Source organism: Petromyzon marinus, chromosome 5, assembly GCF_048934315.1.
Source record: "Petromyzon marinus isolate PM22_M1 ecotype Great Lakes invasive population chromosome 5, UKy_Petmar_22M1.pri1.0, whole genome shotgun sequence".
NCBI classification, from domain to species: domain Eukaryota; kingdom Metazoa; phylum Chordata; class Hyperoartia; order Petromyzontiformes; family Petromyzontidae; genus Petromyzon; species Petromyzon marinus.
Genome location: NC_133671.1, coordinates 7,775,839 through 7,790,021, shown reverse-complemented (window position 1 = coordinate 7,790,021; position 14,183 = coordinate 7,775,839). Strand labels below are relative to the sequence as shown.

Sequence of the window (14,183 nt, the reverse complement as noted above, 5' to 3'; positions counted from 1 at the left end):
CGCGATGTAAATTGTCCTGCGACGGTCAGCCAATTCCCTGGCACCGGGAATCCGTGGGACTTTCCTCATAGGGACCCTTCGGATTAAACCCCGTTGTGCCGAGCAATCCCACGCCAGAACAATACGTGTGTGCGCTGTGTGTGTGTGTATTCAGTGTGGGGGCCGGGGAAGGGGGGGTGCTTGCAAAGTGGCTTCGAGGCTGTGGCACCACACGTGAATACATTAATTGATTTAAAGCTAAAAGTGGACTTTAAAAACCGGTCATTAAAAAAAACGTTCTTAAATATTATTTGGGTCTTTCGGTAAAGCCACATAGATTGAAAAAATATTAATTCCTGCAGTCACGAAAGCTTTAAGTCAAGATGTTCTGAAATGTAACACGTGCTTGGCTCTCGCGACCAATATCCATAATAGAGGTTTCTGGGTTCGATCGCGTAAATATAAATGTGTCATACTTGATTTGGGGCTTTCGTGACTGCAGGAATTACTCTTTGGTTCTTTCGGTAAAGTCACGTAGAAATGGAAAATAAGTATGCTAGTATGTAATTTATTATTTTCTATTTCTACGTGACTTTACCAAAATAACCAAAGAGTATAAATGTGTCGTTAAACCCGCCACCACCCCACAGCCAATTAGTAAGGTTTGTCACGTAAACAAACAAAAAATCCAATTCGTTTCTAGTATAGCACACCGGTGTGTTGGAGAGTAAACCCACAGCATTTACAATTCAATGAATTGTAAATGGTTTGTTTACGTGACAAACCTTATTAATTGGTTGTGGGGTGGTGGCGGATTTAACGACACATTTGTATTGACGTGATCTAACCCAAACACCTCGATTATGGATGTTTTAAATGTAATTCCCATCAGGCCCCATGGTGTAAAGTGCAGTCTTCAATGTGTATTATCTACTAGCGGTATCTCTCTGGCTCTCCTCTGGTTACTGCGCTTATGAAGGGTCATTGCCCGAAGCGTATTCTGCTGTGTGTAGTTTTGGGCCAGTTCAAGTAAATCTGAATGTTGAGCCCAGTGGTTCCAATCACACGTTGTTGTTATTGATTGTGCAACCACCGCTCACCGCGACATTCCCAATGAATCATTACAAGCACGTCATGTAAACGACGAAAAATAAACACGTGACCTAAACAACATTCCCTTAATTCTATAGCACATAATTAACATCGCGAACAATGGCCCACCCCATATAAAGTTCATATGGGGTAGGCTCTGCGCTTAACACCATGGGGTGTAATCTAGATTTGGGTCTACTCTTTGGCTATTTCGGTCAAGTCACGTAGAAATAAAAATATATTTCGATTGCAAGAGGCATTGGGTCTGTCTGTGTGTCTATGTTGCGTGTCTGTGCTTTGTCTCTCTCTCAAATTTAGTTCTACCTGATGACGGTTGCTTGTGTTGCAATCGAAACGTCGTACTCTATTATTTAATCTATTTTATTTCTACGTGACTTTACCGAAATAACCAAAGAGTAATTGCTGCAGTCACGAAAGCTTCAAATAAAGTTTGAACCATTGGGTCTGATGAGAGTTTACGTGTTTCCGATGACCAGTTTTAAATATGAGTACAGGTGTATGTATAATTAACTAATAGCTATTGAGTAACAGACGGACTCTTCAGTAATCTTAAACCATCAACAATTGCTCCTCAATAAACGCATTTATTTGCAAAGTCAATTTAATAAAATGTTGCCGGGCACACTGCATTGTGGGAAGATTTTGTTCGTGTGAGATCCGAAAATGAAATTTAACAGACCTAAATTCCTGAGGCAGAGGAGTCTGAGAAATAAAACCTTGAAGCACAACTTTGAAGCATAAGGAAACCGTGCGCTGTAACGTCAAAACGTTTGCCTAGCACTTAATGTATAAACTAAAATGTATTGTCACGTCTCGTGCCATCACGAACATTAACATACTACGGATAGAGATATCACGTCCCATCCGGGATGTTTTGCGTATTAACATAAACACGCCCATCAATGCATTAATTAACATAGTTTATGCTGCCACGCCCCCTCAACGGCGCTTCCCAGCTAAAGCGCCACCGCGGTGAAGCGGCCGGCCACTCCGTCAATCCGATCGCATCGAAACCATCGCCAACGACGCCGCGGCCCCATCTTTGTCTCTACGTGAGCGCGAGCCGCCGAAGTTACTCGCGAACGAGGCAAGTGACGCGACGCGACGCCGCGCGATTGTTCGCGACGCGGGTCGCGTACAAGCAGTCGGGGGGGGGGGGGGGGAAAGGGGGCGGGTGTGTGATGATGATGAGGGACCGCCGCCGCCGCCATCTTCCAGTGAGCAGGCCTCCCCCACCTCCCCCCATGGCTCTCGTGCCTCATGACCCGCTTGCCGTTCTCGATGTATCACTACGATCGAGGCTCGCTCGCCGCGTTGTTTGTCGCCCTCTCGAGCTTGGCCCTCGTCCGCCCCCCCCCCCCCCCCCCCCCTTGTGTGCGCTGCGTGCGGCTGTTGAGACGACTCCGGAGCGCGTCGCCGGCGTAAGATGGCGGGGAAGGTCGCCGAGGGTGCAACAGGCCCGGGCTGGCAGTTTGGTAGGGGAAAGGTGGCGGGGTGTGTGAGGGGGCAACACGAGGGGCCAGTATGGGGGGGTCGGTGGCTGGCTGGGTGGGGGGGGGGTGTCAAGACATAATTATATGCAAATTAGATCGTTAATTGGGGCCTTGCTTTGAATGGTCGGTGACGTCACGGCAGCCATTGGTGGTGGTCAGGGCATTGGGCAGCGGTGGTTGGGATTTTGGTGATGGGGGGGGGGCATTGCCATATTTGAGGTGTTTGATGGGGGGGCCCATGTGGTTAAAGTTGTTCAATATGAAAGAGCCCGGCGTGGTGATTAGTATTACCTCCTTTGCGGGTGGCTGTGGAGTCTGTTCAAATTCCAACATTCGCTAGCCGAGGAGCCTATTGTCCCCCATATAGGACAAATAACCACCGTTTGGGGGGGGGTCTTACACCCCCCCACACACACACCGAAGTGGTACTCGTTTGGTGTTTTTTTTTATCGATCACAAAGATGATGACTCGGGCCACTTTCGCCGCCCCCCACATCACCGCCGTCAACTGAGCCGGCGCCATCCGGGTTGGGTTTATGTAATTGCTTTAACGCGGCTGTGAGAAGTATACATTATTCGCACACGAGGCGAACCCAACTCTTGGTTTTACATTTGAGAAGAAAAAATAGCAACGGTAAGAATAATAGACCCGTGGACGATGTGTATAGGAAATGTACAAGACTTAAGCTAGCATCGTGCGGAGGGTTAAAAGGTTGTCCGTTTGATTACAGTGGCTTAACACGAGAAGGGAGGTTTATATTCAAACGCTGTAGATGTGCGCCAAAAGCACAGTTGTATGTAATTGGTTACAAATAATAAACCAGTAAAATGTTATGAAACATGTCACGATCAGTAGGCTGGAATCGCTTGCGCTGTGGAAACCTGGCTCTTCAAATGGGCACTGGTTTCCATTTAAATATGTAGCACACCGGTTTCATCGTCACGTACTTTTTGTGAGACACCTATCTTATTACATCCGGCGGCGTGGTGGTGCTTGTTGGTAGCGCTGAGCTTTTAAAATTGGAGGGTCATACGTTTCAGCTGGGGTACCACTCGTCCCAATATCCCTCTGGGGGATATAAAAAAAAATGTGGATGAAATGAGTACCACTTTGTGAGAGAGGTCAACAGATGGCATGCCACGGTGAGCATCGCGTACCATGGAAATATGGAATGGAAAAGTGTTGGCCGATTTCTGTTTTGACTCATGTGATAAATAACGCACCGAGATGCGGCCCTTGTCAAGATGCATTCTGAACAGAAATATGTTCTTATGAATTTATGCTGGATATGTCGATACATCTGCACCATGATGCGTGTTATATCTTACAAGAGTAGACCCATTTGAAATATGCCAACATCCCATGCTCGATGTGATAATGTCGGCCACAAAGCAGACTTTTGTGTGTTATATGCCACTGACAGTGTTAACAGTGCAGATTTGGATGGAATACATGTAACGCTCGACGAGTAGAGGTCAGGTTAAGTGTTGATAGATGCTTATGGATGATGATGGGTTTCTAAGGAAAACAAAGCTAATAGGAAGTTGTAAATGTCGATTGGCACCACTGGTTTTTACCAAGATGATGTGATGCTGTATAAGCTGAACTTTGATATTGCAACATTCATGTGGACTGAAGAAAAGTGATGGTCAGCTGCCATCAGTCTGCATAAGCTGACCTGCTGATCTTCTACAGCTGGAACCCATTGGTTAATGTCAAGATTGGCAGAATTTGGAATATGTTGATATGTTGAACTACTTTCACACACCGTACGTAGCCAACCGTGCTAATCGTAGGTGTGGGGAAGGACAACAAACTAAACACAAAAAGCAGAAAGAAATAAATTTTCAATGTAGATGTTGAATGGTCTCTCTTTTTTCCGGCAATAAGACCTGCCTCGTGCTTGTGTGTGTGTGTGTTCACAAGTACTGCTCTCTGGAGGCTTAAATAGATTAGGTATGCTACCGGAGAGTGAGAGCGCTTTGGGATGTAGGGACAGGAAGTTCCTTGGATTGTGGTCACATTTTGATTAGGGGCTGAATTGCTTGCAAAATATAATTAATTGTAAGAGAATGTAGGTCGTATGCAGTGTCTTAATTCATGAAATAACAATGCCCTTTACTCGGGTAAGCCTAACTTTTCTAGTTGCAAGACACTTTCAGGATGTTGAGCAAATTAAAAAGTGGCGTTGAGTGATGAAATGAGGCATACCCAGAGAAAAACCACGCATATGATTCGGTCATGCTCAAAGCTCCACGTATATTTTCAATTGTATATTGCAGTACGGTCTTCTGACCATCGTGTTGTTGTCTGATCATGCTCATCTCAGTTGGTAGCTGTGACGCAAGTTTTTGTTTATTAGACATTAATCAATTGGGAAAAAATGGTTATCTGGTACTGTGAAGGTAGTGTTGCACTTTTATCCTTCCAGTGCAGCACAGTGAATTTTTATTCCAGTTTTTTCATGTACAGTGAGGGGAAAAAAGTATTTGATCCCCTGCTGATTTTGTACGTTTGCCCAGTGACAAAGAAATGATTAGTCTATAATTTTAATGGTAGGTTTATTTGAACAGTGAGAGACAAAATAACAACAAGAAAATCCAGAAAAACGCATGTCAAAAATGTTATAAATTGATTTGCATTTTAATGAGGGAAATAAGTATTTGACTCCCTCTCAATCAGATTTCTGGCTCCCAGGTGTCTTTTATACAGGTAACGAGCTAAGATTAGGAGCACACTCTTAAAGGGAGTGTTCCTAATCTCAGCTTGTTACCTGCATAAAAGACACCTGTCCACAGAAGCAATCAATCAATCAGATTCCAAACTCTCCACCATGGCCAAGACCAAAGAGCTCTCCAAGGATGTCAGGGACAAGATTGTAGACCTACACAAGGCTGGAATGGGCTACAAGACCATTGCCAAGCAGCTTAGTGAGAAGGTGACAACAGTTGGTGCGATTATTCGCAAATGGAAGAAACACAAAAGAACTGTCAATCTCCCTCGGCCTGGGGCTCCATGCAAGATCTCACCTCGTGGAGTTGCAATGATCATGAGAATGGTGAGGAATCAGCCCAGAATTACACGGGAGGGGATCTTGTCAGTGATCTCAAGGTAGCTGGGACCATAGTCACCAAAAAAACAATTAGTAACACTGCGCCGTGAAGGATTGAAATCCTGCAGCGCCCGCAAGGTCCGCCTGCTCAAGAAAGCACATATACATGCCCGTCTGAAGTTTGCCAATGGACATCTGAATGATTCAGAGGACAACTGGGTGAAAGTGTTGTGGTCAGATGAGACCAAAATGGAGCTCTTTGGCATCAACTCAACTCGCCGTGTTTGGAGGAGGAATGCTGCCTATGACCCCAAGAACACCATCTCCACCGTCAAACATGGAGGTGAAAACATTATGCTTTGGGGGTGTTTTTCTGCTAAGGGGACAGGACAACTTCACCGCATCAAAGGGACGATGGACGGGGCCATGTACCATCAAATCTTGGGTGAGAACCTCCTTCCCTCGGCCAGGGCATTGAAAATGGTCGTGGATGGGTATTCCAGCATGACAATGACCCAAAACACACGGCCAAGGCAACAAAGGAGTGGCTCAAGAAGAAGGACATTAAGGTCCTGGAGTGGCCTAGCCAGTCTCCAGACCTTAATCCCATAGAAAATCTGTGGAGGGAGCTGAAGGTTCGAGTTGCCAAACGTCAGCCTCGAAACCTTAATGACATGGAGATCTGCAAAGAGGAGTGGGACAAAATCCCTCCTGAGATGTGTGCAAACCTGGTGGCCAACTACAAGAAACGTCTGACCTCTGTGATTGCCAACAAGGGTTTTGCCACCAAGTACTAAGTCATGTTTTGCAGAGGGGTCAAATACTTATTTCCCTCGTTAAAATGCAAATCAATTTATAACATTTTTGACATGCGTTTTTCTGGATTTTGTTGTTATTCTGTCTCTCACTGTTCAAATAAACCTACCATTAAAATTATAGACTGATAATTTATTTGTCAGTGGGCAAACCTTCAAAATCAGCAGGGGATCAAATACTTTTTTCCCTCGCTGTATGTGTGTGGCAGTCAACTAGGCTGTTAATGAGGAACAATGTGGATTCTTAAGGGATTGGTAAAATGGTTACTTGACTCTTGGCCAATGCCACGGTTTTACCTTCTCGGTTGCCTGCCAAATGCCTGGAATGTGTTGTATTCAGTAGTTACGGTGACCATAGTCGAATAGTGTGTGCTTATCACAACGTAATTTTCTTTTGAGGTGGTGGTTGAGTTTCTACCACCACGAGCTTGGTAATTTCCAGACAAAACTATCAAATTGTAACACTCAGTAGACTAACATCAGTAACAGACCATTTTATGCCAATGTCAGTTGAAATCTTACATTAGAAAATATTTCCTCAAGGGTTGAAACAACAAGTATTGCTTTGTGGATAGTCAAGTCATTGTCCTATTCAACAGTAATTGTCGTTGCCATTATAGGAATTTGAAATTTCCACCAGTTGTTGGAACCCAACGCAGGTATCACCAGCTTCGTCGCACATGAAATTAACCTCTATGCCACCTCTACACCATATAAAGTAATTGTTAAATGTGTATGACGCTTATGATGTTAATCAATTGTCAGTTTTTAAAAGACGTTCTTAGGTAATTGATCAATTTCAACAGTCACGGAATCGATAGCCAAATCCAGTTAAATTTGAGCGATAATTGAACCGATTGGCACACTTGAACGTTCAAACCACACGGCAGGTTCCAGTGTGATTGGTCATGTGCCAGGACTCCTCATCACTACGTAATACTTTTGAAAGTCAGAGGTTGGGCTTTTATTGTTAGACATTTCAATATGCTTGGGAAACCGATAATTTATTTAAATATTTTTTAAACTTGCCTTTATGGGCAATGGAAAAAACCCGAAATAAATGACGACACGGGTTGAACAAAATATCCCAGAGATATTGTTCAAATAGAATATCAGGATGAGCTGGTGTCAACCACCGAATAAAGGTTATGATGATTTCTGTGTCATATGTTTACATGACAGAAAAGAAAGTGCCCTTGCATTATGATACGACAGATTTAAAATGAAAATCCAGTAGTTATTATGAAGATTTACACATGAAAAACCGACACTTAATTGTAATTGGTTGCTCAGGTAGACACAAATTTCGTCTGTCGATACAGCCAATGCACAGAGAAATACCACTTGGCCTGAAATGTGAGCATGCTCATTACTCCCTGGCTCATTGCAAGATGCGTGCATGTACATTGTGTCCTTGTTACTGTGAAGTGCAGTGTCACTTGGCCTTAGAACATACAGTTTTCTCATGTTGGCTTTATCGGTTGCTCTATCACTTAACAAATTCAGTTTTGACATTGGCTGTCTGCTTAAAAGTTATGGATTTTAGAATGGTATATTACGTGCAACTGACGCATGGTTGATTACAGTCAAGAAACCCCCGTGACTGGGAAGAATGGGAAGACTTTAATTCAGTAGTTGTTTGATAAAGGGCTATACATTATGATTATTAGTATGTTCCTCTTGTGCTATGGCACAGGGATCATGAGGTGAAGAATTTCCGTTCTGGTCACTTGCTCTGCAGGGCTCCACGCTGCATCAGGGAATGGTCCTGGAATACAAACCTGGAACTACTTATCACATTTTTAAGAGCCCTTTCTTACCTGACCAGAGACTGCATGACCCGAAAAGTGGTTTGCTGCATGTCATTCATAAGGTCTGTACAAATTCTAGTCCAGAGTGAAAAGTGAGCAGGAACAAAAAAATTGTGACCATGTTGAGACATATCAAATTGTTAAAAATGAAAATCCTTTTTCACTTCTTGGAAGTATTATCTATCCCCTTATGGGTTTCTTCCAGATAATGGTTTCCACCTACATGTGAGCACTTAATGAATTGGACAATAATGCCATCTGCAGGGCCCTCCTTGAAAACAGCCTTAAGACTGTGCATTTCCTGTTTAATTAAATGAGCTTGCTATATTATACAATTTTTAACATGGCAGTATTGTTTAGTGTGCTTGATCTACTGTACACTATTCAATCTCATTCACAAGCACAACACCTTACTAATTGGAGCTCAGTGAGGTGTTAGTGATGTACATTTAAGCTATGGCGCAGTATATGAGGGGGACCCATTAGCTCTTAATGTCACGAGTGCCTTGTTGACGCACGCAAAAATAACCAATGAATTTTTCATTGCCTTGGGGCTAAATCCAGGATGAAGTCAACACATTCCATACAGTAGTCTCCCGGTTACAGTGACTTGTCACACTGCAGTTTACTATAATCTGCTAATTATATAGTGATTTATTGAAACGGTGTTATAACCTGTGATTGAGAATCAAAGGCTCTTTTAGAATTGTGTTCACAAAAGTCTCAGGTTAAATATTGTGCATGCGAATTGTAAAATATGTCCTAATGCCGTACGTTGTCTCTTGACCTACCACTTAAAAAGTCCGTGTTCAAGGAAACTTGGGTCCGTGTTCATCCCTGTTGGTGGCCCTCAGCCAGCAGTTGAAGTTTCACATTCCCATTGCATAGGCAAATCTATCCATAGGACCACTGCTGACTTCCTGCAAAGTGGTACTTATTTTGGCAGCCCTCAAGGAACGACAGGTAGAGTTGACCCCTAACAAACGTTTAAATGTGTAATGTTCCGATTATTATGGGTTTCATGCTGTAATTGTGTTTCCAAATGACTGGGTTTAGAGTCTGTTAACGATATCCTGGATATCCAGGTTGCATAAAGTTCTTAAAATGCACACAACAATAATTATTGTCAAGTCTTTAGTTGGAACTTGAACTGTTACTTCAAAGCAAGTATAGTCCTGTTATTCCCTGCCTTCTTCATTATCACTGGTATGCATTGATGCACAATTATATTGCAGGATGGGCCGTTTATCATTTGTCTATGAAGTACTATTTTTGCTTAACTCTTTTCTGTACATAGTTTTTCCACCTCATGCATCGTTTGTGTATGACTGTAAATTTACTAAAACCTTCAAGTCCAAATATCACCGATAGTGCTTTTTATGGGCTTTTATGTAACTTATTATTTAAACAGTTTATGTTAGGTTTGAAGTAAAATCAAGCACATGCTTGAAAAAGAGCAAACTTTTCAAATTCCCATAACACATGAACAATTGTTGTTGTTGTTGTGTGGTGTAGGAGAAGCAGCAACAGAAGCAACAGCATCGGTGACGGAAGACACGTGTGCCTCTTGTACAGCGGAGAGAGCACGCGCCCCTCCATCCCACGCGAGCGCGACCTGATGTGTGTGCAGCGCGATGTCCGATCGTGCGGGGTCTAACGGCAAGGGGAACAATAGTCGTCCGAAGTACGCTTCCCTGAGCCTGTACAACACTTACAAGGGGCGCTCCCTGGAAACTCAGCGCACCACCAGTGAGTACCATCGCTTTCCGCGAACACCCACGCTCACGCTGCCGTCACTCGCAGAAAAAAAGGCTTGTAAAAATTCACCCCTGCCGGTCTAGCTGTTACCGATTTACCTTCCCGTCCCCCGAGTGATTGTGTGAATTTTCACGATCAGGTGTCCCGATTTGATTATACAATGTATATTTTCGTCTTCTTTCTTTGCTCTTGTATTGCCAATCTACCGATATCATTTAATCTGAGTAACATGTAAATTGTCAGATTACAAAGGGCAGTTTATAAGTAATCTTAAATTACTTCTCTGTTTTCATTGCATAATGAGGTTTGTTACCCCATGTACCCCACAACTGCTGATAAAGTACGTAAATAAATGTGATTCTTCCACTCGCCTAAGATACATTCAACTATATGCATAAAAATATATGATTTATGTTTTGTTAAATTGTGGGTAATAAATAATAAACAGGAAACTGGCTGTTTGACGACCAAAAAATGTAACCTGCCAGTCAAATTGATCCATGTTTTGACAAATGGCTGGAAAACATGGGTTCATAAGGACCTGCAGGACTAAAATGTAGAACCTGTTATGGTAAAATAGATCCCTGTTTCTATTACTCATGAAGCTGCTTTGGATGCAGTTTTAAATTACATTTTAAAAAGGGTACAATAGGGGTGCATGGCCACTTTGTGTCGTGGATGGGTAGGACAAAAGTATAAATTTTCATTGTTACTTTAAAAAATCAGTGTTGCCAGCAAATAAAATGGATGTACTTGCACATATACAAGTGGGCGGGTGAGTGGTAAACCTTTACTTAGCTATGAGGTCATGTACAGGGGGAGTGGCATCTACAGGGTCCTGTATAACGTCACTAGTGTTCTTCCAAACTGCAGGAGAAGAGAACAGAGTAAGGATTCCAGATGGTTGGGTAGACTTGTTATTCGTGATGTTTGCAATGCCCACAGTCGCAACGCGCCATGGCCTGCAGAGCCTTGGTAAAGTGGCCACAACACGCCGCGTGCCGGCTCCTCCCAACTCGTCCGGCCTGAATGCCGAGGGCGGTACGGACGGTGACGACGCCCAGGGATGGACAGACACTGCCAGGTGAGAGGCAAGGTCACACGCATTCATACACTCGCACAAATGAGCGCAAAAACAAAAGCAAACTCGTCACTTAATGGTGGTGATGTGATTGTGTCAGGCAAGGTTTACTTTGAGTGCTGTTGGAGTGGTGAAAACGCACTGGTAGGAGATAACAGGACTGACCATGGTGTTTTAAGGGTGAATAGAACAGGGTGACTAGCATATTTGCCACCAGAACTCCCCACTGAACCAGTGTTCTGTTTAAGGCCCGTGCTCTGTAGTTGAAAGCGTCACTCCTTTGCCTCTCATTGTTGCCAGAGCTTCCACAGTTGCCCAGTTGTATCTTTCATGATTCCCCTCTAGAGGCCAATCTTCCTACCACTGTCTACGTACGGTGCAGAAGAAGTTCTACATACATACTGCATGGGCACATCTCTTATCTTGCCCATTTATCATCCCCTTCTCTTGGCCAAACAACTTGCTTAGCCATATGGTGGCTGGTCATGCAATTTTATACAATCCAATACATGAAGGAGCCTACAAATGGGACTTTTCACAGCTCTTTTAAGTATTTGTAAGCTCCTCGCTTCCAGCCTAGATTAACTTTTAATGAATTGTAGATCAGCCAGCTGAAATATACAAAGCTGGCACAAGTGTCTGTGCAAGGGGATCTGTGTTTTGTAGGAATAGAGAAGAGGGAATGATCATGACAGAAAATATCCAAAGTTTATGGTGGAGAAAGAGGCTAGACTGCTTCCCTACAGTGCTCTTTAGCCTATTAAAATATAATACCGCTCAATAGTTGTTTTATCTGCATATGGACACTCGTGTGTGAATTATCACAAGTGGTTTTGCTGTTGTATCGTATTCTCCAGATTGTAACACACACCCATCTTTTGTTTTAAAGTGGTGTGTGTTGTGGTGTTGGTGTATGCAAGTGGTGATGTGTTGTGGTAATGTATGTTGTGCCGGTCTCTGTCATACAGTAGTACGTGCAGCCACAGGGAACGTGATTCGTGTATCATTGTTTAGTTTTTTTGTTGGTATGTACTAGGATGATGGATGTAATGCGGCGCACACCGTAGTGTGTTGTTTAATGTAGCTGGAGTATGCCATGATGTGGTAAGTGCTATGGTGTTGTGCATGGCATGTTTTTTGGTGTGCGCGCGCTGTGGGTGTGTCGTGCATGCCGTAATGTTGTCCTCGTGGCGCCCGGGTGCCTTCCGCAGTTCGGCTGCTACGCAGCCACAGCAGCCACAGCAGCCGGAGTTGCCGCCGCAGCAGGATTCATCTCCATCTGCCGAGACACCGGATTCCGAGAGCACAGAACCAGTTGCCCCCCCCCCAAGCCAGGTTGGTGCTCCGTCTAAACTGGGAACTGCGAGCCACCACCACCACCATGAAAGCCAGAACTGCTGAAGAGCACTTTCATTTAAATGAGGCCTACCTTACAGATTTACCTTCGGTTTCCCCTTCTCAGGTCACACGGGCAGGGTGGTTGAATAGAAAAAAAATGAGAATGCAATTTCAGTACAGTGAAACTTCTGCTTGCTAATAGGGCAAGCACTGATCTGGCGAGCTGAAAAGTCCAACTAGCTGCTACTATAATGACATTCTAAGTGATGTTGCTAACTATCCGATACATTCACCTAATATTACACATCTAAAATACATTAAAATCTACTTTATTCATTTATTCTATGCTATTTAAAAACGTGGTCAAATAAAAGGTCATGATCGTACTACATGAATAGTTTGTTGGATTTACAAAAAGTCTTGAGTATATTTGGGGCCCCTGGTGCTGTGGGTCAACATCAGCATCGACGAGGCCAGGTATATCGCTGGGCACACCGCTGCCTCGTGTGCCGTGCGCCATTATTGACGGCTGGCAGCACTGACTGAGGTTAAACGGAGGTGTTTGCTCTGCTTGTGTGTCTGCGCGTGTACAGACGACGCCTGCGAGTGCAGAGGTGAATACGAGCGGGGCCACTGGCCCCCCAGCGAATGCTGGTGGGAATGGGGGCACAGTGGCCAGAACCTCCCCCCCGCCCGCCGCTACAAGCCGATCCTGGGCCCAACCGGCAGCCAAGCCCGTCGAAGGTAGGCTCCTGCAAAGACAAAAGATCCCCTGTGTAGTCTTCAGCATACTGATGGTACAAGTGCTGTTTGTGAGCACGTCATGAAGGGCGACACTGCACACGAGGTGGTTGGTGGCCCGCATCACGTGGCGATGCATGCAGATCGCACCAGGTACTTATTTGAGGCTGAATCGAACGAAGGGAGGCCCAGGACTGATTCGGATAATCGTCAATGGTGTTGGCCATGAGTGGGGAATCGAACACTGGTCGCTGGGTTCATTGCTAAGCACTAGACTATCGCTCCCCACACACGCATACATGTACACAAACACAAGCTGTGTTTAGCATAACATCGGTTAATGTTACGCCTGATCTGCAGTTGGCTAAATGTCATTATTTTGACAGCCTTATAGGAGAATAATACACAGGGTAGGGTAATGTTTTGGGCATTTTTATTAAACATTTTTTTCTGAAATTGTTCTTCATGTAACCTTTTTTATTTTGCAAAATAGGCAATGTTTTATGTTTCAATGGTTTTATTTTACCGCTTGGTTAAATAAGGAAACCTACAGTGGTTCTCAATAAGGGCCACTGATAAAGATATAGGCCTAATAAAAAAAATTCTGATAGAAAACGCAGTGTTCATGAAGATTCCGTATTTTTATTTTGTGCAAACACACCACAACCAATCGGTCCATTAACTGAAATGTAATGGTCTAATTCACATGAACCAAATGCAAACCCTGCTTCAGGTTATTCCAATTAGGCTTTATGACTGGCTTTTACCCTATTATGTTATATTAGATATTTTGGGAACTAAAATTTCAACCTGAGGAGAGTGCCTGTTTAAATAACCTTCACTTTCCTGGTGTTCTTCCCAAGTGAGCTTCTGAATGTACTCCCCGAGGTTAGATGCAGCTACAGTCTTGACTCTGATGTGATGAATTAATGTGTTGTAATGTAGCCGGATGGAGTGCTTTTGGAAAGCTGACTTTGAAAATAAAAAGCAGTATACTAATG

General features: G+C 43.8%; 1 protein-coding gene across 4 annotated transcripts in view; it reads left to right on the top strand.

Annotated features, from left to right (window-relative positions):
* The first annotated feature begins 1,984 nt into the window (after nt 1-1,984).
* The window catches only part of LOC116938979 (uncharacterized), a 101,068-nt gene continuing 88,869 nt past the window's right edge, over nt 1,985-14,183 (top strand). For all 4 annotated transcript variants that reach the window (XM_032946769.2, XM_032946768.2, XM_032946770.2 and 1 more), the window contains exons 1-5: nt 1,985-2,179; nt 9,780-10,013; nt 10,968-11,106; nt 12,315-12,438; nt 13,035-13,185. In XM_032946769.2, the coding sequence (XP_032802660.2) occupies nt 9,899-10,013; nt 10,968-11,106; nt 12,315-12,438; nt 13,035-13,185 (529 nt within the window). In that variant the 5' untranslated portion in view covers nt 1,985-2,179; nt 9,780-9,898. The remainder of the gene's footprint in view (nt 2,180-9,779; nt 10,014-10,967; nt 11,107-12,314; nt 12,439-13,034; nt 13,186-14,183) is intronic.